The 21,681-nt window shown below is 41.1% G+C and overlaps 1 protein-coding gene across 2 annotated transcripts in view; it reads left to right on the top strand.

The window, feature by feature from the left end:
* Positions 1-21,681, top strand: part of LOC149160973 (uncharacterized) — a 342,465-nt gene that overhangs the window by 202,890 nt on the left and 117,894 nt on the right. For both annotated transcript variants that reach the window (XM_089436855.1, XM_089436856.1), the window contains exon 6: positions 18,913-19,006. In XM_089436855.1, the coding sequence (XP_089292981.1) occupies positions 18,913-19,006 (94 nt within the window). The remainder of the gene's footprint in view (positions 1-18,912; positions 19,007-21,681) is intronic.

The raw sequence follows: 21,681 nt of genomic DNA, 5'->3' as shown, positions 1-21,681 counted from the left end.
CAATGTGGCATTGTTAGCAAGAGGCAAGAAGGGCAGAGCAGAGAAACAAGCTTCCAATAGTGGAGGCAAAGGCAAAGGTAAAGGCAAGCAACAGAACAAGGAGAAAGACTATTCCAAAGTCAAATGTTGGAATTGTCAAAAGTTGGGACACTATGCTGTTGTGTGTCCGGAGAAGAAGAACAAGAAAGGGAGAGACAAACCCATGGTAACTTCTGCAGAGATAGAGAGCTTCTCAGAGAGCTTTGATTGGGAGTTTGGGTTCATAGCTTGTGAGGTCACTAGTGCAGGATCACCTGCCATATAGGTTCAGAGGGAGTGTGCACTCCCTGCTACTAGCAGAGCATCTTCTAGCATTTGGTATGTTGACAGTGGCGCTTCCCGCCACATGACAGGAGTCAGAGAGTACTTATCAGAGCTTTCAGAGGATGATACTGATATGGAGGTAGTACTTGGTGATGACATCATGGTTAGAGCAGTCAGTGTGGGGACATTGACATTTGATAGGGGACCCAAACCTCCCTTGAAAGTGTCAGATGTTCTATATGTGCCTAGAATGAAGAAGAACCTGATAACTGTCTCAGCACTTGAGGACAGAGGGTATGATGTGTTGTTCCGCAGAGGTCAGGTGCTTATATATCCTAGGGGAACTCCAACTTCTTAAGCTAGAGTGATTGGTGTGCACCATGCCAAGGTGTACAAGTTCTCATTCCAACCCCTGATGGCATTGAGCAGCAACTCCCGGAACAGGACCAAGCTAGAGCCCACTGCAAACAAGGGCATCTTTGTGGGTTATAGCGAGACTTCGAAAGCTTATCGGATTTATATTCCTGCGCAGAGGAAAGTGGTTGTCAAGCAGGATGTGAAGTTCGAGGAGGAGAGAGCTTTCAGGAGGTCACGGGAGTTAGAGTATCCAGAGTCACCAGACCCTTAGGAGCAGCTGAGTCAGTCACAGGGATCTAGTGGTCAGGGATCAGGGGGTACATCGATTACAGTGTCAGGTCCATCAGTGAGCAGTGGCTATCAAAGTCAAGTGGGTGGTTCTTCGGGCAGCATGTAGGGCAATCCACAGAGCAGTTCACAGGGTAGTCCACTAATGGACAGTTCGCATGGTACTTCAGCATCTACAAGCACAGATTCAGGCATGAGGCCAGTTGGCAGGCCTTCAGGAGTTCAGGCTTCTGATGATGATGAGCATTCTTTCACTCCGGTGGGAGAAGTATGCTCAGGGAAGAGGAAGCCCAAGTGGCTTCAAGATACCTTGCGCGAGGCCACATCAGTTGCTGGGCCAAAGAGACAGGTTAGAGAGAGTAAACCACCTGAGAGGTTTTGTAATTACACGGGATTGGTAACAAGCATTGTTGACTCCGAGCCTTCTAGTTATGAGGAGGCAGCCAGCCGGCAGGTCTGGAGAGAGGCCATGATGGAGGAGTATTCTTCTATTATGAAGAACGATGTTTGGGAGGTAGTGTTGAGGCCTGAAGGTAAATCAGTTGTTACTTCCAGATGGCTCTACAAGATAAAGCATGCTGCAGGTGAAAGCATCGAGAAGTTCGAGGCTTGATTTGTGGCGAGAGGGTTCTCATAGGTAGAGGCAGTTGACTATGACGAGACCTTCACTCCCGTAGCTCGATATACATCTATTCGCTCCATTATATTGATTACAGCAGAGATGGGTTGGAAGATCCACCAGATGGATGTGAAGACCGCATTTCTCAATGGCTTCATTTAGGAGGTGGTTTATATTGAGCAGCTGCAGGGCTTTGAGGTGCATGGGAAGGAGTCCCATGTATGTAGATTGAAAAAGGCACTCTATTGCCTGAAGCAAGCTCCTAGAGCTTGGTACTCTAGGATTGTTACATACTTGCAGCAGTGGGGTTTCACAAAGAGTGAGGCTGATCCGAACCTATACTTCATTCTAGTGGGTGAGGAGCCTCTCATTCTGGTGTTGTATGTTGATGACTTGATTATCACTGGTGCAGAGAGACTCATTGAGGGTTGCAAGAGAGATCTTGCTTTAGAGTTTGAGATGAAGGATATCGGCTTGATGCATTATTTTCTGGGATTGGAGGTGTGGCAGGAGGAGGGGCATTTCTTCCTGGGACAAGGGAAGTACATTGTGGATATTCTTAGCAGATTTCACATGGAGGACTGCAAACCCTTGTCCACACCTATGATCACTAACTGGAAGAAGCTTCACGCTTTTGATTCCGAGTTGGTGGGTCCTACTCTATACAAACAACTGATTGGTAAATGGATGTATTTGGTCAACATTCGACCAAATATATGTTTTGTAGTTAACACTATGAGTCAGTTCATGTGTGAGCCCAGGAGAATTCACTGGGTGGCTACAAAACACATTCTTCGTTACTTGCAGGGGAATGTGGATTTTGGTCTGGATTATAGAGAGGGTGATGGACTGAGACTGGCAGGGTACACAGATTCAGATTGGGAAGGTTTTGCTTCAGATAGGAAGAGTACTTCCGGGTGCTGTTTTGGGTTGGGTTCGGCAGTTGTGTTGTGGATCAATCGGAAACAACAGTCAGTTGCATTGAGCTCAGCTGAGGCAGAGTATATGGCTGCTAGTTTGACTAGTTGTGAGGCCATATGGCTTTGCAATATGTTGTTCGGTCTATTTATGGCTTCGCAAGATGTTGTTTGGTCTATTTGGTCAGGCATTGAGACCTTAAGTAACTTACTGTGATAATCAGAGTTGCATAAAACTCACGGAGAATCCAATTTTTCGTGACAGGTCAAAGCATATTGAGATCAAGTATCACTTCATTAGAGACTATGTCCAAAAGGGAGTTGTCAAGCTTGAGTACATTTCCACAAATGAGTAGGTAGTGGACATTTTCACCAAAGCCTTACCACGGGGCAAGCATGTCTACTTCAGAGACAAGATGGGAGTGGTGAGGAACACTTTCCTCGGCAAGAGGGAGTGTTAAAATTTGGGTACAAGAGGACACGTGGTTCCCTAAGACTTTGATCTTTGGCCGAGGGAAAAGTGTCCAAATTTATTTGTACTTTTCTCCTAAAGTGACTTTATAAGTGGTAAAGTCAATTTAATTTAAAAGTGACTTTATAAGTGGTGAATTTACATTCTAATTTAAAAGTGACTTTATAAGTGGTAAAGTTACATTCTAATTTAAAGGTGACTTTATTAAAGTCAATGAGGAATTAGAAAGTGAACACATGACTATGGAAATAAAAGGCTAAGTGGGTCTTTATTTAAGTGAGTGACTTAAAAAATAGAAAGTGAGAATTAAATGCACATTTATTCTCATCCCTAGATTTAAATGAATTTCAGCCATTAGATCTTAGGGTAACCCAAAAGGTCATTTAGAGAGTCAAAGGAAAAGAGAAGAGAGAAAGATCAATTCATTCTTTCATGAGCATTTGAGAGAAAGAGAAGAGAGAGCAAGGAGAAAAATTCTGAGTAGTGAGGAAGTGAAGGAGAGCAACAAGAAGACATTTTAGCAAATCTGGGCAGCAACATTTATTGCCACGCATCCCAAGGCAAAACCGTATAGCAGGAGAAAGGCACAAAAATCGAGGAAGAGGTACAACAACAAGGGCACAAATTTCGAGGCAGATTTGGGCATGATTTTTGAGGCAACCGTACTGCTGAAATCTATACGGTCCATACAATCTGTACAAGAAGTTCTGGGCACGTTTTTTGAGGTAGGGCATACAACATTTAACGCTGTTTTATTGCTGGAAAATTTCTGTTTTGGTTGTTTGCTGATTGGCACGATTTTCGAGGTGGAGTTCAAGCACACAAATCGAGATAAGTTGTAATTTTTGGTTGCTCGAAATTTTACTGTGTATTTTAGTTTCTCTGTAAAAGCATTTTCAGAAATAAAGAAGAGCTCTCAAACTGGTTTTTCCCAAGAGTTGTAGGGGGTTTTTCTAGGGTCACATTGACCAAAAATCATTGTGTTATTTTCTGTGTGTGGCTGTCATAATTTTGCTGTGTTTTATTTCTGTAATTTCAGCAGTTGTGAAATCTCTAAATTTGTGTTTTCAGAAAATATTGTCATTTCCAGATTTTAGAATATTTTTATTATGCTTGGATTTAAAACTAAATGCATGGAGTGATAAGGAAAACTGATAATCAGAGTGGGGGTTGAAATTTCTTCAGAGAAGAGAGGCTTGAGGAGAGCTTGGAGGAGTGAAGGAGTAAAGAAAGGCCGTTATCTACAAGAGTTAAAGAGGTAAAGTGCAAACCCCAAACTTCGTCATTTTTCTGTGATTGTTATTTGTATTTTTTCTCCTCCCTCACCTACTCTTTCCCATTCTTTCTTTTTGCTCATTTCTTTGTAGGTTGTCCATCTATATTCATATTCCAAAATGGTCTTCTTTTGGCTTATATGTATCATTCCATTTTTGGTTTTCATGACAGTAAAAGGGGATAGGAATAGAAGGGAAGAAGAAGAACAAGAGGATAGTGGTCCCCATATGAGTGACCCAATATATCATGAGGGTGAAGTGTTTGAAGAGGAAGGGGATGAAGAGGACACTGAAATGCAAGAGGGGAATGCTGCATTGACACCCTTATGGAATTATGTGACGAAACTTGAAGGGGGAAAAGGTGGTGGAAGCTACAAGTTTTTGTGCCCTCGTGGTGGTCATGGAGGAAAACCATATAGTGGTTCATAGACTTGTGTGAGGACGCATCTTGGTGGGGTGGTGGAAAGTGATGAGAAAAAGGGTGCCATGGGGATAACAATTTGACCCAAGGTTTCAACTGAACAAAGAAGAAAATACATCCAAATAGAGGAGGCTACACAACAAAAAAAACAAGAAACAAAAAACTCATTTTGAATCAAGTGCAACCTGTAGATTTGGTAACTTATCTCTTTATGGTACTTCTGCAACCTCTTGAAGTAGAACAATAGGGGATTTCCTAAATGTTACTGGGAGGGATGATGTGGATAGAAAGATAGTCTGATTTCTTTGTGCTTGCGGTGTACCATTCAATGTTCTTTGTTCTCCCTATTGGCATGATATAGTTAAGGGCATCAATGAAGCCCCAAAAGGATACAAGAGCCCCGACTATGAGAAAGCTAGAACAATGTTATTAGAAAGAGAGAAAACAAAGGTTCAAAGAGCTTTGACACGTTTTACAAATGAGTGGGTGGATTGTGGGGTATCCATTGTATCAGATGGGTGGACAAATATTAGAAACCAACATTTGATAAATGTTCTTGGTGATTCTGCTAGTGGTGCAGTGTTTATTGCAAGTTATGACTCCATCAGTGCAACTTCCCAAAACATTGCAGAGCTATTGCAATCAATAAAAAATGTTGGTCCTGTTACCCACCATTTTGTGGGTAATATCTATAGGAGATTTTTTTTTTTTTCTCCAAGATGGTTCTCAGCGAGCAGCCCCTTGCAGCCACCAAGCTCATTGTGCCATTTCTCCACCACCTGAGCCAACCATGATTGTATATTTGAAGGTGGGCGATTTTTTTTTTTTTTTTCTCCAAGATGGTTCTCAGCGAGCAGCCCCTTGCAGCCACCAAGCTCATTGTGCCATTTCTCCACCACCTGAGCCAACCATGATTGTATATTTGAAGGTGGGCCTCTTGAACTTGAAGGTATGCATTTGTTGGAATTTCTAATTTTAACCTGTTAAAAATTCTTCCTGTACTATCTGGTTTATTTCTTCCTACTTGTTTAATTACTTACAAGTTATTTACCATGTAAATACTAAAATTAAACACAAGTACAATATCAACATCTACAAATCATCAACTGAAAGAAAACAAGCACACAAGTGACACCATTATTTTTGGACCAATGTCCCCAGAAAAACCCAATGTGGGAAAACTGGTGCAGCTATTCAGAGGGTTTTATTATTATGCAGTTTTTAGAATACAACTAGGGTGCCAGGAATGGCTCACCCAACAGAGAATGCCCTCGATAGTAGTGCCTCTCCTCAGAGACAGATATTCCGGCTGATTAATCATCGGATGAACGATCTCACAACAACAATTGCAGCTTCCACTGCTCTGCGTCACTCTGATAGGGATTGCGTCACCCTACCCGGCTCACCAGCACCCAATCTTGCCCACAAAAGTCCTCCCAGCATTGCCTCTTGGCCCTGTGTCAACTTTGCTAGCCTCTGCGCAACTACTGAAGCTTCTGCGTCATCCCTCAACCCCTCTGCGTCACATATGCTGGCCTCTCCTAGCTCTGCACTGCTCCCAGCTGCCTCTGCGTCAACCTCTTTGGGCTCTGTGTTGTCTCTCTGGTACTAACTCTATCTCTCTGCTATATATTCACTGCCCGTCGCTGTTGATCACTGATTCAATTTCTCTTAGCAAACCCCGCTCTAGAAAATCGAATCACTGATCACTCTTGCGTTTTCTTCAACTGACCCTCAAGCCCCCTCTTATACTTCTCTTGTTGGTCCATCAACGGCCGAGATTAAATCTGTAATCAACGACTAAGATTAGATTTGGCTTGATCCATGACTTTTGGAACCTTCTAATCCAGTTTTATATTAATACCCATTAATATTTTATTTTCCCTAAGTTTAGACTTATGAACTCCATTAAAAATATTAATTATTTTAATATCTCCCAAACCGGTTAGAATCTGCCCAAACCATTTCTGGGTCTTGGAGATCTCATGTGCTTTAGCCTCTCCACCAATTGTCATGGCTAGAGCACATCCGATGCTACCACAAATCAACATTGTCATTTGGAAATTGGGTGTTGTAGTTTGCTTATCATGGAAACTTCTAGGCATGGATTAATGGGGGGATTCGACAGAAAGAATGGGCTAGGTTCGTGCTCTTGTTCCCTAGACCCCTTTTAGGTATTAACCTTGGATTCTAGTCCTGTGGGATCTCTTTTACTGACCATTTGACTCTAGGGATGGTATTTCATGGGAAACCCCGATTTTGGTTGCGTGGTCCCGCTCCCTTATCTGCTTATATTACCCTCTTTCCATTCATTATCACCCCATTCATCATTTCTCCCACCTGGGTCCACATTCCTCCACTGGGTCCACATAGTGTTAGCATGCCCCTTCCCCTTGCCCACACCTTGGTTCATGGCCTGGAATGAAGCCCGAAGGATGATGCAGCTAAAAGAAAGATAAAATAATATATGGCCACATTCAATAGGAAAATGTACCAAAAAATGCAAAAGATGGTCGAGACAAACACATTTAGCACGTGGGAAAAAGCCAATACATGAGCTCTACCCCATCATCATGGCCATCACCCTGGTTCCTATAGGTTCTATGAACCTCCTTCATCATATAGGAACCCATGATTGTCCCAACCCCTGGTGGGCAATGAATCGCCCTACCATTAAAAGGGGGTTTTCGTTGCTATATCTTATACATCATGCTCTCACCCCTTGAGCTCCGAGCAGTTAATTAAAGAAAATCATAAAAAGGCAAAAGGCATATAAAGAAGGGTGGAAAAATCGAGGTTGGGGTACCTCATGTACCATGATTGCTCTCTCCTATACATTATAAACCCAAGTGTGGGCTTCCCTCTTATTAGTTACCCTTGTACCCAAACATGTGACCCAGGGCTGCCCCTTCTCATCCCCTACTTCATTCACCTATCTGTCACATGCCACTGCCTTTTGAAGGCTGTACCCTGACTATATCATCCCCTTTAGAAGTAGAAACCACCTAATAGGATTATTGGTTAACCCCATTCGGAGTTTAGGAGACATTGGCACATCTCGAAGCCCATCATGGAAGGGTAGGCCATTATGAAGTCCCCACCTGTGGTCCATGATTTGGTAAGCTCATTTACTCGATTTCTGTAATGACTTGTTGTACTGGAAGGCTAGGGGACGCATTGGATCTTATGCAGGATTGCAAATGGTCTCCATTTTGTATTTGGTCTCCCTATACGGGGTCCTAATCCTTAAGAGGGCTACATTGGCACTTGTAGGGTGTGCGTTGAGAGCAATGGCCTCCACAGCAGCAGGCAACACTCCATCGATCTCCACAGCCATTCAAAGATTGCTCGTGGTTCACTTATTAAACGAGGAAGATGCACTTGATCCATCATGCCCAGTTGGCCCCAGATTTACACCATACATGTGGCAGATGATCCAAGCCTTGCACGATGATGTGACAACATCTTATATTTATTTGGAGACCCATGAGGACAGTTGTGTGCCCCCACATGTCATTTGGAGCACCATAGGTATTACAAGGGGCCAACCCCTTGTCCATTGCTTTTGAGGGTCCTATTCTTCATTGTGGCACCCATGGACCTCATTAGGCCTCTTAGAGGGCCCTATGACATGCATAGATTATTATTTGACCTCTTGAGAGGCTTATTTTATCATTTATGAGTTAGTTTGGTGGGCTTGTCACCAAAAGTTGAATTATTAGAACATTATTTTATTTTTGGGGCTTATGTAGGCCAAGGAGGCTAATTCGAACTCCTAAGTTGTTTATAAATACAAGTGAGATGAGCTCATTTGCTCATTATCACTTTGGATTGGATCTTTTCTCTGTCTTGAGATTTTCACACTTTTTCTAGGGGATGAAATGGAGCTTTATGGATGAATTTTGATGTGTGGATATTGGTCTATCTTCTCTTGGTGCTTCTCTCTTGTCAATTGTGAATGGTTGGATATATTCTATTACATGTAAGTACATGCTTTTAATGTTATTCTTGTTTTACTTTGTTGTATAATACATTGGACTGGGATTTTCGCTGTTCTAGCGCTAATTGTTGCATGCATTTACTGCTTAAAATTGTGGAATTTTGTCTCTATTATAGCATCTCAATGTATGGGCCGTGTAATCTGAACGAAATCTCCTAGGGGTAATTCTATCAAAGAATTTGACCTTGAAAAGCCATTCCCTTTGCGCATCGAAGTATAAAAGCTGCAAGATTGCTTCTGCTTGACCTAGAAGGATAACAAAGTGGTCTTGAGGCCTCCTTGATTGGGAACCAAAAAATCCTACTCATATTCATCATAGACTCCATTCTCCCAAAGACTAAGGCATTGATCTGCCAAAAGGGAGTCACTAAAAATCACTTTTCTTCACCTTCTTCCAGGTCTAGCCAAGTTGGGGCATCAATTTCCCGCCAAGCTAGCCCTCCAAAAAGTTCGATCTCCTAGTGTCTCCTGCATTGGTGTTTGCTCAAGGTCTCCTCCAATTTTTAAGCCATTCCGACGGTGGAGTTGGGAGAAAAGCCAAGCCCTAGCTCTGAGATCAAACTTTTCCTTAACATCCCCAAGGCTAGTACCTCATAGGATCAAATCAACAATTTCAAGTGAAAGTTCTTTCTTTGATCCTTTCCCAACCTTGTCTAGGGTAAGAACATCATTGGTTGCTATACTCATCCCCCTTATCCTAGACCGGGTCCAGTGTGGTCCCATTCCTTTGAAAAGACAATTCTTCAAGAACCATTCGGGATACCAATTACAATAAGGATTTTAGGGATTGGGAAGTTCCTTCATAACTCATATCCCATAAACCTAACTCTTGAATCCTCCTTTCCTTTCCCTAGAAGACATTGTTACTTTACTTAGGAAGCAAGCAAGCCTTTTCCTTCTAACTCTTCCAGGAAAAGGGATTGTTTGGGTCACTCCACATTATTTCATTGACTTATCCTTCATTGGTAACTCCATAATTTATGGGTCTTCTCCCAACGGTGAAAGTTCATAAATTGAAGTGAGCCTTAACTGTAGTGACAATGGGCTAAGTCTCCATTTGTTGCCCTTGGCTTAGCATTTTCCCTTTAGGTCCCCTGCTAGTTTGAGCGGTAACAGGTCCTAGTTGGAAGCCAAAGGGGCGGATTCCCCAATCCCGTCTTGGCGGCACGTGAGTCTGCTCTTCCTAAAATCCATAGGATCTTAGTATACCCAACTTGCAAGTGGTTGGATGTACTCCTGGTGTTATAGAGGCAGCTACGAGGATTGCTCCTGGGTCTCCCATAGATTAGGACTGGCAGTTACCGATTCACCATGTGGTTAAAAAAAAAAATAATGTGGTTCAAGTGATCAAAGATAATGCAACAAATTGTAAGGCAATAGGAAAAATTATTGAGCGTTATCACCCACACATCTTTTGGTCGGGTGCTTGGTGCACACATTGGACCTTTTGATGCATGATATTGTGAAGCAAAAAGGATATGGATGGATTAATGGGCTTTATAAGAGAGGGAAGCAACTCATTAAATTTGTCACAGGGAATACAAGGGTAAACTACTTTTATGGCACTTACTCCAAGTTGCAGTTGCTTAAACTTGCATTTTTTTTTTTGTAAGTTATTACCTCACGTTTAGGCGGCTATTGAAGGTGAGACAAGCTTTAACTAATATGGTGACCTCTGAATCATAGGATGACATTAACATTGATAGAGATGGTGTTAATGTAGCCAAGGACACTATTCTTGACAATTACTTTTGGTCACAGATTAAATATGTTTTGCAATTCACTAGACCAATTTATTATGTGATCAAGTTTGCAGATTTAGATCAGACAATAATTGGGGAGGTGCAATTCACTAGACCAATTTATTATGTGATCAAGTTTGCAGATTTAGATCAGACAATAATTGGGGAGGTGTATGAACAAATGGATAACATGTTGGGGCAGAGTAAAGAAATTGTTGAAGCTAGAGATATCAGCTTGTATAATTATATTCTTGCAGAGGTGGAAAAACGATGGGATACGCTAAACATTCCATTACATGCCTTAGCATATGTTTTGACACCTAAATACTATCATCCATCATGGCTTTCAGCACTAGCACCAAGGGGGGAGCAGGAGAAAACCACACCTAGATCCAAAGGTTCTATCTAGTTATATGAAAACATTGGATAAATTAGTCCCTGATGAGGAGGAGTCTGCCATGCTACGAAAACATTTGAGCAACTATACGCTTATCACTAGTCCATTTGGGAGAATGCATGCCATTAGAGATCAAGAGAATTTATCTTCTCTTGAGTGGTGGAACATGCATGGAGGTGCTACTCCACTTTTACAAACTTTGGCATTGCGGATGGTATCACAGGTGGTAAACACTTCTTCTGCAGAGAGGTGTTGGAGCTTTTATTCTTTCATCCACAATGTTAAAAGGAACAAGTTAAATTAGATCGGGCAGAGAGCTTGGTTTATGTTCACTACAACTTGCGATTGCTGTCCCATTACTGTGATGATGCAAAGACTAATAAAGACCTTAAGGTTTGGGACAAAAATCTAGAGGAACCCAATTTGGAGGATGGAGTGTTGCGATTAGAGTAATTGGTGGACGCTCTTATCTAAGATGATGATGATTGAGTTGAGATGTCACCCCCATCCGATCCCATGGTTCCCAAGTTCCATGCTTCAACACCAACAGCAGGGGCTTCATCTTCATCAGTTCCACTGCCACAACTTCAAGAGCCACCATCTTCTTCATTGCTAGCATGTGGAGGCTCACGTACTGTTCGTGGTGGAAGGAGGAGAGATTAGTAGATATATTCATAGTTTACTACTTTTGTCATAGATTAGATTTGTAGTCTTGTTGTGAATTTGAAATTTTCTGGTTCAGTGTGTACTTGAGTCTTGGTGGTGGTCAAGTGGCCTATTTTGTAAACATTATTATTTGAATTTTGGACATGACTCATGTTGACAGTTGCTCACTTGCTAGATAAGTTACTTGAATGTTTGATGATTTTATCTTCTAAATGTTTTATGTTCTATGATACGCTTAAAAATTTGATGTATGTTTGTAATTGCTAGAATCTAGATGGTTGATGATCAAATAATTAATCATTGATGTACAATTGAATCATGGATGCCATATCTATGTTGATTTATGTAAAAATATGCATGTTTTCATGTCTTCTATAACTAATTTGGTATTTTGGATGTTTTTTATGAATAAAATGCAATATATATATATATATAGTAGACATTTCCATGATGCTTCGCTTCCTAGATTTTTGGGAAATAAAGCTTTTGTGTACCCGCCTCGTCCTTGCTTCGTATATATAGTAGACATTTCCATGATGCTTCGCTTCCTAGATTTTTGGGAAATAAAGCTTTTGTGTACCCGCCTCGTCCTTGCTTCGTGCAACATTGGTTTGAGGTGAGGGACACGAGTTTGACTCATTTTCGACGTGAGGGAACGAGTTTTTCTATCACGTGCCAAAATCATGTCCTGATTCTGTGACACATGTTTGCCGTTAATTGACCCCACATGCTTTTGAAAGGTGATTTTGGGCCAATTTTCCTCACTTGTGTTTGCTGTTTTGGAGCTGTAAGAGTGTGTGGAAGATTAGCAAAGGAGGGAGACGAGTTTTAAGGGAGATTCAAGGTGTAGGTAAGTGGATTTCTCTTCCAAATTATTTTTAGTTTTAATATATCTGTCTGCCAGTTCGTTTTTGTTTACATGCACAACCTTACAACAACCCATTTTTCTTTATATTTAGAACAATCATGGCTCAATCGAGGGTAGTAGGAAAGGGCCAAAAGAAAGGGAGGAATGCCCCCATTGATAACCCCCCCCCCCCCTTCAATTTCATCGTGGTCTACCAATATTCCATCTGTTGGAAGTGGTGTTGCAACTCCAACTTCAAATGTTGAGAGAAGCATTTTTTTAGCAAGACATCGGGCTAAAGAACTGAAATATTCATCGTGGAAGTATGTTACATGATATCAAGGGCTAAGGAGCAAGTTAAAGGAGGAGCTGATGTTCTTTGGACATGCAGCTTTTGCAACCATCAATTCAAAAGCACCTATTTCCATGTGAAAGGGCATTTGTTGGGCACATCTTATGGACTTGGAGCATTTCCAAGAGTGAGTACAATGTACATCTTAGAGGAAAAAACTAGAAAGAGAGGCCAATGTTGGTGTGGTAATGGTGGCTGCATCATCTAAGAAAAGCAAGAATGAGGATCCTCTTGCACTCTTGAGGAAAAAACAATTATCCATTTGGGAGTTCCAGTGTGGATGCAAGTCAAGCAACAAAAAGGAGGACACTTTGTCTAATGGATGAGATTGATCTTACCATTGGCTTTTTTTTTGTCAATCTCAATTTCATATCATTTAATGTTGCATGATCATCTTTATTCATTGAGATGTGTCGATCTCTAGCTCAAGGGGTTGCATTGGGGTATGTGCTTCCTAGTTTAGGGAAGCTTAGAATCACATTGTTGGTTAACGAAAAGAAGGAGGTGGATAAAATGCTTGAGCCTATTAAATCATCATGGCCATCATCTGGGGTTAGTATTGTTTGTGATGGATGGATAGATGTAGCATGCCTGTCCACTCATTAACTTCATGGTGTTTGCCTTGAATGGACTAGTTTTCTTGAAAGCAGTGGATGCTCTTGGAAAATACAAGGATGCACAATATATGGATTAGTTGTTCATTAAAGTTATTGAAGATGTAGTTGTTGATTCTTGTGTGCAAATCATTACAGACAATGCACTTGTTTGCAAGGCTGCTAGCATGATTGTGGAAGCTAAATATCCACAAATATTTTGGACACCTTGCATTGTCCATTTGTTGAATTTAACACTTAAATCTATTGCTTCTGATGTGCCATGGATTGGAAATATTATTGAGGATGCATGCCATATCCGCTACTTTGTACAAAATCATACCAATGTTCTCATAATCTACAAAGAGTACACACATCTATCATTGTTGAAGATTGTAGATACACAATTTGTCTCTGGATTCATCATGGTGGAGAGGTTGAGGGAGGTCAAGACCACTTTTGGGGCTATGGTGATTTCAAAGTTTTGGTGTTTTTGGAGAAAGATAGATCAAGCAGCCTCAAAAAGAGTCAAAGATACAGTGTTAGATGATGCTTGATGGGAGGGGGTAGATCTTACTATTGAGATCATGGACCCTATAATTGCTTTGTTATGATTTGCAGACACAGACCAACCCATCCTAGAAGAGGTTTATGAGGGGTGGGATTCCATGATTGAGTTGTGAGGACCATTATTTTTCAGAATTGAGTGCCTTGAATATGAGACATCAGTGGATGCCTTCTTCACCATCATACAAGATATTCTTGTTAGCAAGTGGGACAAGTATTGGACACCTTTGCATTGCTTGGCTCACTCATTGGAAAAGCATAAAGCAAGTTAGATCACCTAAGCTATGCAAGAAAGAAATACAAATCATTAAAGTAAAAGGTGCACTAGAAGGGTGGAAAAAATACGTTGAGGAAAGGGGTAACTCATGCCTCGACGATTGCTCCCTCTTATGATTATTATGCTCAAGATGTTGGAGCTCCTTTAGCTGGTACCATGGCTATGGCCATCTTCCTTGAAGTCTTTCCCATTCCATGACCACAATTATTACTTGCATCTATGCGTTGATGGTCATGCCTGTGAGATGTCCTTCCCCTTAGGGTTTGGAAGCATCTAACATGGCTAACTATATAGTCATTCTTAACATAAGTGTGGTAACTTCATAAGTATGGTAACTTGGTTACAAATCATTAGCTAGGAAGGCAAGGCTTGTGTAAAGTATTTTTGTGCCCTAACATTGAATATGGTCTACCGTGATGCTTTATTATTTTTTGTCCCTAATGATGTCGATCTCACTTGATCTTGAGAGTATGTTTCTAGTGGTACATCACACATGCAACAAAGATCCCTTGAGGGATGGCTTGACACCTTTCAAGCACAGTGAAGATGATGTCTAGCTTAGCTTTGAGAGCATATATTACATTGCAACCCCAATGTTACCCCTCCTGAGATGAGCATTGGGCTTTGAGTAGCCCCCACATGATTGTATGCCCCATGCTACACCTTCGAATGTTGAAATGTTGAGCCGAGTAGAGGTGTTGGCTTGATTGATGATGTGCTCAGATGGACCTAGGACACCCCCAGACTGATCTTGAAATTTCTTGATGGATGTTGCCTTGTTTTAGAGACCAGACGAGGATGAAGACCACTTGAGATGGCTTGGGAGGGTAGCAGACCTTATTTTGATGACATCGATTGATCCTAGGTTTGCCACATCACCCACCTATGTTGTAGGAGGGTGATGTGAGCCTTCTTGATGATTGCGTCTTGGTGGAGGAGATGTTACTTAGGGATGTGCCCATGTATTTTTATGAGTGAGGAGCACTCTTATACCTGCTTAGTCACTTGTTTGATGGAAATGCCCATTTTTGAAGGATGACATCATGTTGGAGTGCCTTTTGTAATGTTCCTAAGTAGGAAATTCAGTGATACACAAAGAAAATAGACAAACCAACATCCAGAAATGAGATACAATCAATAAACACCCATGAAAGCACTGGAAATAGAGAACAACTGAGCCATTTTATTAAATCCTTCAGGAGCAAATACAGTAGTGATGGAATGGTGCACCTGGGCTTGTCTCCAAGGACAAGTGTGACAAAACCCAGGTGAGCAAGTGATGATCCTAGTGCTGCCTAACTGCTGGTCCAAAGGTGATCTACGTTGCCCAGAAAACTGCGCCGCCTGCTGAAAAGGATGTGCTGGAAACCTTGCTTCCTATGCTCAGAAAATTCAGCAACTTCAGCTGTTGGCTCCTCAACAAAAACGCACCAAAACCCATAAAGGGTTTGGCTTAGTTCAGACCTCTAAAAATCGACCTCCAACAACCACGTCCTCCTCCTTACGTTGGCAATCTTGGCTTGTCTGGACATGGCTGGGAAGGCCCTCCAAATTTGCCCCAAATACTGAGATGCTATCCCCTATGGATTTCCTCCCTTTTCCCAGCTGATCCCAGCTCCGTAGCTCTCTCCACCAACTCCCACGTGAGCCCCAGAATGGCCCTCTGCGCAATCCACAAAAGCTGTAAGTCGAGCTGCCCAAATGCAGCAACCTCCTGCTCCCAAACTCCTCTTAAATGCTGATCCTCTAGTGTACTCCAACTCCCCAAACATTCTCGGCAAGAGCTACCCGGATGAACTCCCAATCACCTTTGCATGTTCCCCTTCTGCGTGTTCCAGAAATACACTATGCTGGATCGAAGGTTGGGTGGTGTGGCCACAAATCTCCTCCGGTTCTCCTCCAAGGTAGTGTGAAATGCCTTCCTAGGGTGGCACTCGAAGTCCCCCGAAGGAAAGGTTGAGTCTCCTGCCTGAGAAACTCGATGCTAAACAACCAGGTAACTCGGCTAAGCAGCTCAAGCAACACAAGTGAATTCGATGTGCAAAACAATACCCTCAATTGGGGAGCTCTTCCTCCTTATATCTTCGTGGGCCTTCCTTTCCCCATGTGGGCCCCTCTCCAAGCCATTCGATTCCCCTCCAAGGCAATTTGAATTGCCCAAGTGCCCATGTGTGTTTTCCCACGTGGGTGGCCCCCACCTTCCACTAGCTATCTAATTCAACCTTCCTTTCTCCTAAGTTCCTAAGTAAAAAATGCTTGGGTTCCTTTACTCATCAAAATTTATGCAGAATTGTGGAGAGACCAAAACCTGTTACAAATTTATTTGGGAAGGGACATGACACCTTTCCTCCCACGTGTTGAGGAGTCATGACATTTTTATTATGATTTATCATTTGTAAAGCTATCTTTAGGTCAGCTTGTGACCTATTGGCTAGATGAATGCTTTAGGCAAACTTTTAGGTATTTTTCATTGTAAATTAATAAAAAATGACTTGGTTGCCGTCATAGAAATAGAGGGAAGTCATTTTCATTGGATCATCATCACATACTCTCATCTCTCTTCTCTTGAGTGAGTGCACACTAGCTCTTTTCTTTTTTCTCTGTTGGATCATCATCACATACTCTCATCTCTTGAGTGAGTGCACACTAGCTTTTTTCTTTTTTGTCATAGAAATAGAGGGAAGTCATTTTCATTGGATCATCATCACATACTCTCATCTCTCTTCTCTTGAGTGAGTGCACACTAGCTCTTTTCTTTTTTCTCTGTTGGATACAATGGGTGAATAATGGAGTGAATTATCTTGGGGAGGATATTTTTGCATAGAGAGACTATGAATTGTGTAAATTTAATGTTATCATCTTCCATTTTGCATGATATTTTCTGGAATTAGGGTTTATCTTGTGCCATTTTAAAAAGTGCAATATCTTTCATGAATTGTTGTGTCTATGTGATTATGGAAAATTTGTCATTCAAGAATCTATCAAAGGAACTTATTTTCATGCATACTTTGACCTTAAATCTCATATGACAGAATTTGCTAGGTTTTCTAAGAGAAGTGAATTTGGCTTCCACTCTCTCTATCCAAGTCCTTCCATCATTGACGTCGTCCTAGTTGACTCCATTGCCCAATTGAATAGAGGCACTAGCCTAGTTGTGGGATCACCTTTTCAATTCTTTGTCTTTTATTCATTTCTTGGTTAGGTTTAGAGTTTGGTTTAAATTTGCATTTAATACCATTTTTCTTCCTATATGTTATTGTCCTTTAGGTGTAAATCACATTTATTAATATTTGAAAAACAAAATATAGCATTTATTGCATGTTTTCACCCCAAATTTAGGGCTGACGTCTAGGGTTTATATTGCTGTTGTATACATTTTTAACCATTAAAGACCTAAAGTTGACCTAATCCCTTGTTTACCCCTTTAATAACCTTCGATTCTTTGTTGATCTCATCATTTAGAGGCAATTTCTTTGTTGTTATATGCTATTGCATGCTGTAAATCTGCATATCATAAAACTCTAGTTTAGTGGCGCTAGTGGAAAGTGCACTTGAACATTTGTAACTCTTATCTTGGTCTGCAAGTATTTTCCGGTACCTTTTTCCATATCAATTAGACTCTTATCACCCTTGAATCCTCCTTTATGAAGACATTTCTAGGTGATTTATCTGCAAGCTTGTTAGAGAGCTATTTGGCTTGGAACCCGAGTCATCTAACCTTTAAGTCTTGCTGAGGAAGGCTCTCTTGTGGGGATAATATGCAACCACAAAGCACTAGGAGAAAGGCCATTGAGGTGACTGTGGTGGCTGATCTCTTTGTTGCCATAAGGCCTAGATTGTCTAGTGAGTCTTTGCACTAGGCCTGCTAGATTTTGTGGTAACAGACATAAAATTAGACATAGTGGAACAGAATTAGACATTGGGTCATTATTATTTAGTTGAAGTAGAAATGGAAGAGCATGTTTTGTTAAAGTGTAGAACTTATGGTCATGTGAGGAGAAGATTGAAGGTGTTTTCAATTCCAAACCATGTTACGTGATCCAATGATGCTTTGATGGTGAAAATATTTCCATCATAGGAATTTTTTTCGGCATTCTGTCAATTAGGATGGTAAGGAAACAAACTACAGATATCTAGATGAGTACATTGTTTTGTGTTTAATTTTGGTAGTAATCTTGTTTGCACATTAAAGTACAAGCAATTTCTTTGAGTTTTGGCTGTTACAGGCCTGTGAATTGAACTTTTCTCTGAAGTAGAAGAGCACAGAGGTAGGGAATTAGACATTGTCCGTGTTGTTTAGGAGAAGTATAAGTGGACTTTCATGGTAGGGAATTAAACATTGTCCGTGTTGTTTAGGAGAAGTAGAAGTGGACTTTCATGTTTAGTTGAAGTGATTTACTTATGACTGTGCAAGGAGAAGATTAAAGATGTTTTCAATGCCAAACAACATTGCATGATCCAGTGTTTTCATGGGGAAAATATTGCTACCATAGGAAAATTTTGTCTGCATTCTGTCAATTTCAGGATGATAAAGATGCAAAATGCTGATATCTAGATGCGTACATTGTTTTGTTTTTATTTTTTGTAGTATTCTTGTTTGCACATTAAACTACAAACAATTTCTTTGTTTTTTGACTGTTGGTCCCATAGGTGCATTTTGCCTTCTGGATTGTTGACAAAAGCATTTCATTTTATTGCAAAAGAAGTCCGCTTTTAATAAGAAAGTTTTGGTTGTTTACCACATATTTTGTATGCTTCTTTCACAGAGAATTCACTTCAATGATGAAACATACCCAACCTATCTTGACTTCAATTTACAGACTGATTTCTACTTTACTCGGCCAGACTTTCTTCATGCCATTTGCTTTAACAATGTTGGCGTTGCTTGCTCGCCTTCGGGTTTTGCTTCAGCAGGTTGGTGTTACCTTTCACATTTCGATGCTGTCAATTTCTGTTTCCCTTGTTCTCCTTAAAATAAAATTGTGACAAACAATACTGGATTCTTTGGTTTCGTACTTTTGTGCATGTAAAGTAAGTACTTATCATTACGAAATGCATAATGGATGCGAAGTTGCGAACTAATGAGTTACAAGTAGGCAGTATAATATGCAAATATGAGGTTGGCATGTTAATGGAACTTTGTCAAGTGAGCTATCTAATTTCTTAGCTGATTTTCTCCAAATGCTTGTATTCTATTATGAACATATTTGCAAATGAAAGACAACTAACTTGCAAAACATATTTTGCAACCCCTAGAGATTTAATTTATTTTCTACACAATAACATATATCCAATTACAGATGATGAACTACTGCATGAAAATTAAATGGCTATGCTCAATTGAATTGGAGTTTCAGTTATGTGTCCCCTGTTGTCGCCCAAGTTGTACACCTAAGTGCGGGAAAAGTTTCCAACCCCGCAAGATATAAACTTTGTTGCGCAACGCACGCTCAGAGTAGGGGCTGTCACTCTGATCCCTACTCTGAGTGTTGTGCCTTAGGTGTACACTTTAGGGGACAACATCCCCCATGGGCTGGGGACACATCCCTTGTTCCATAGGGATTGTGGAATGGGTTAGGAATGCCCCTTTCCGTAACCAATATGCAGGGAACAGCTCAGCGACACAAGGATATTGCTGGGCTACTCCCTGTCCAAAAGGAATATCCTAGGCACATCAGAACACCTCTCTAAGTTTATGTTTATTTAATGCTCAAATAGTCATCATATGATTTAATTTTAGCAACCATAAAAGCTCAAATATCCTTTTTCTTTCTCCAGCATATTCTCAGGAAGAAAGCTACTGCTTACTGCCTCCACATGGGCTTACTATTTCTCAGGAGAGACAGGGGAAAGGCATTTTTGCTACCGGTGGCTATATATTTATAGGTGTCCAGATTATTCATTGACATTATCCAAACGCATATTATGGAAGCACACACCTTTCTTGGCATTACCCTTATGGTTCCCCAAAGAATGTTATGGTTTCCAAAGGAACTGACCATTGCTCAATGGTGGATGCTGTGATTTTTAAAGAAGGTGTCATGTGCAAAGTGTTTAATCCCTGTTTCTTTGTGTATCTTGTTGATGTGTTGCAATCTAAGTCACTAGACATGGGGACATGGGACACGTAAGACACAAAAATTCGAGTGTCTAACACGGGGCACGTAGACCCCCCGGAACGGGACATGTAGGACAAGTATATATATATATATATATATATATATATATAATGCTAAATAGATATTTCATATTACACAAATTCTCATGATGATACAAATTCAGACATACATCTAGATTCTACATTGTAAATTTGTAACATATGCATACAAATACAATTGTGACAGATTCATCAATGACCCAATACGAGAAAGACAAGAAATTAACAATAAACTGTAGTTTTCTCATTAAGTCATCAAAATCAAAATGTGTTACATAGGTACTGAGCCTATTGCCCACCACTTTGTGGGTGATATCCCCAGGAATTTTTTTTCTCCATGATGAACCTCAGCCAGCAGCCAGCAGCCCCTTGCAGCCTCCTACTAGCTCGCTGTGCCATTTCTCTGCCACCTGAGCCAACCATGTGGTCCCTCACCCACTTGTATTGGTCGTATGTTTGAAGGTGGGCATCCCGAATCTAAAGGTGTGTCTTGTCATTTGGTAATTGAGTATTGGGTTTACTTATCATGGATACTTTTGGGTAAGGATTAATGGGGGGATTTGGCAGAAAGGGTGGACTTAGTTTGTGCTCTTGTCCCCTTGATCTCTTTTGGTTGTTACCCTTGGATCTTAGTCCCGTGGGATCTCCTTTATTGACCATTTGGTTTTAGGGTGGTACTACTTGGGAAACCCCGACTTTGGGTGCGTGGTCTTGCTCCTTTACCCGCATATATTACTCCCTTTCTACTCACTATACCTCATTCATCATTTCTCCCACCTGGGTCCACATTTCCATTCTGGGTCCATAGAGGGCCAGCCTCCCTATCCCCTTGCCCCCACCTTGGGCCAGGTCTAGAATGATGCCCCGGAGGTTGAAGCAGTTAAAAGAAAAAAAAAAACAACATAATTGGCCAACATTTAACAGGAAATTGCACCACAAAATGCAAAAGATGGTTGGGACAAAATAATTAGCACGTGGGCAAAAGCCAATACATGAGCTCTACCCCAATCCATGGTCATCACCTTGGTTCCATAGGCCCTAGATGAAGCTCCTTTATCATTCAGGAATCCATGATTGTCCCAACCCTTGGAGGGTAATGAACCACCCTACCTAAAAGGGGTAATCACTGCTATATCTTACACATCATGCTCTTGTCCTTTGAGCCCCAAGCAGTTAATTAAATAAAATTCACAAAAGGCAAAAGGCATATAAATAAGGGTGGAAAAATCAAGGACGGGGCACCTCATGTACCACGATTGCTCCCTCCTACACATTACATACCCATGTGTGGGCTTCCCCTTATCTAGGTATCCCTATGCCCCAATATGTGGCCCAGGATTTCCCCTCTCATTCCCTACTCCATTCCACTTATTTATTACTTGCTACCCTCATTAGAGGGATGTAACTTGGACATACTATCCCCTTGAAGGGC

Source organism: Pinus tabuliformis, chromosome 5_2 (genome assembly GCF_031772625.1).
Source record: "Pinus tabuliformis cultivar Carrire ecotype Pingquan chromosome 5_2, CPIR1, whole genome shotgun sequence".
NCBI classification, from domain to species: domain Eukaryota; kingdom Viridiplantae; phylum Streptophyta; class Pinopsida; order Pinales; family Pinaceae; genus Pinus; species Pinus tabuliformis.
This window is presented reverse-complemented; position numbering and strand designations above follow the sequence as displayed.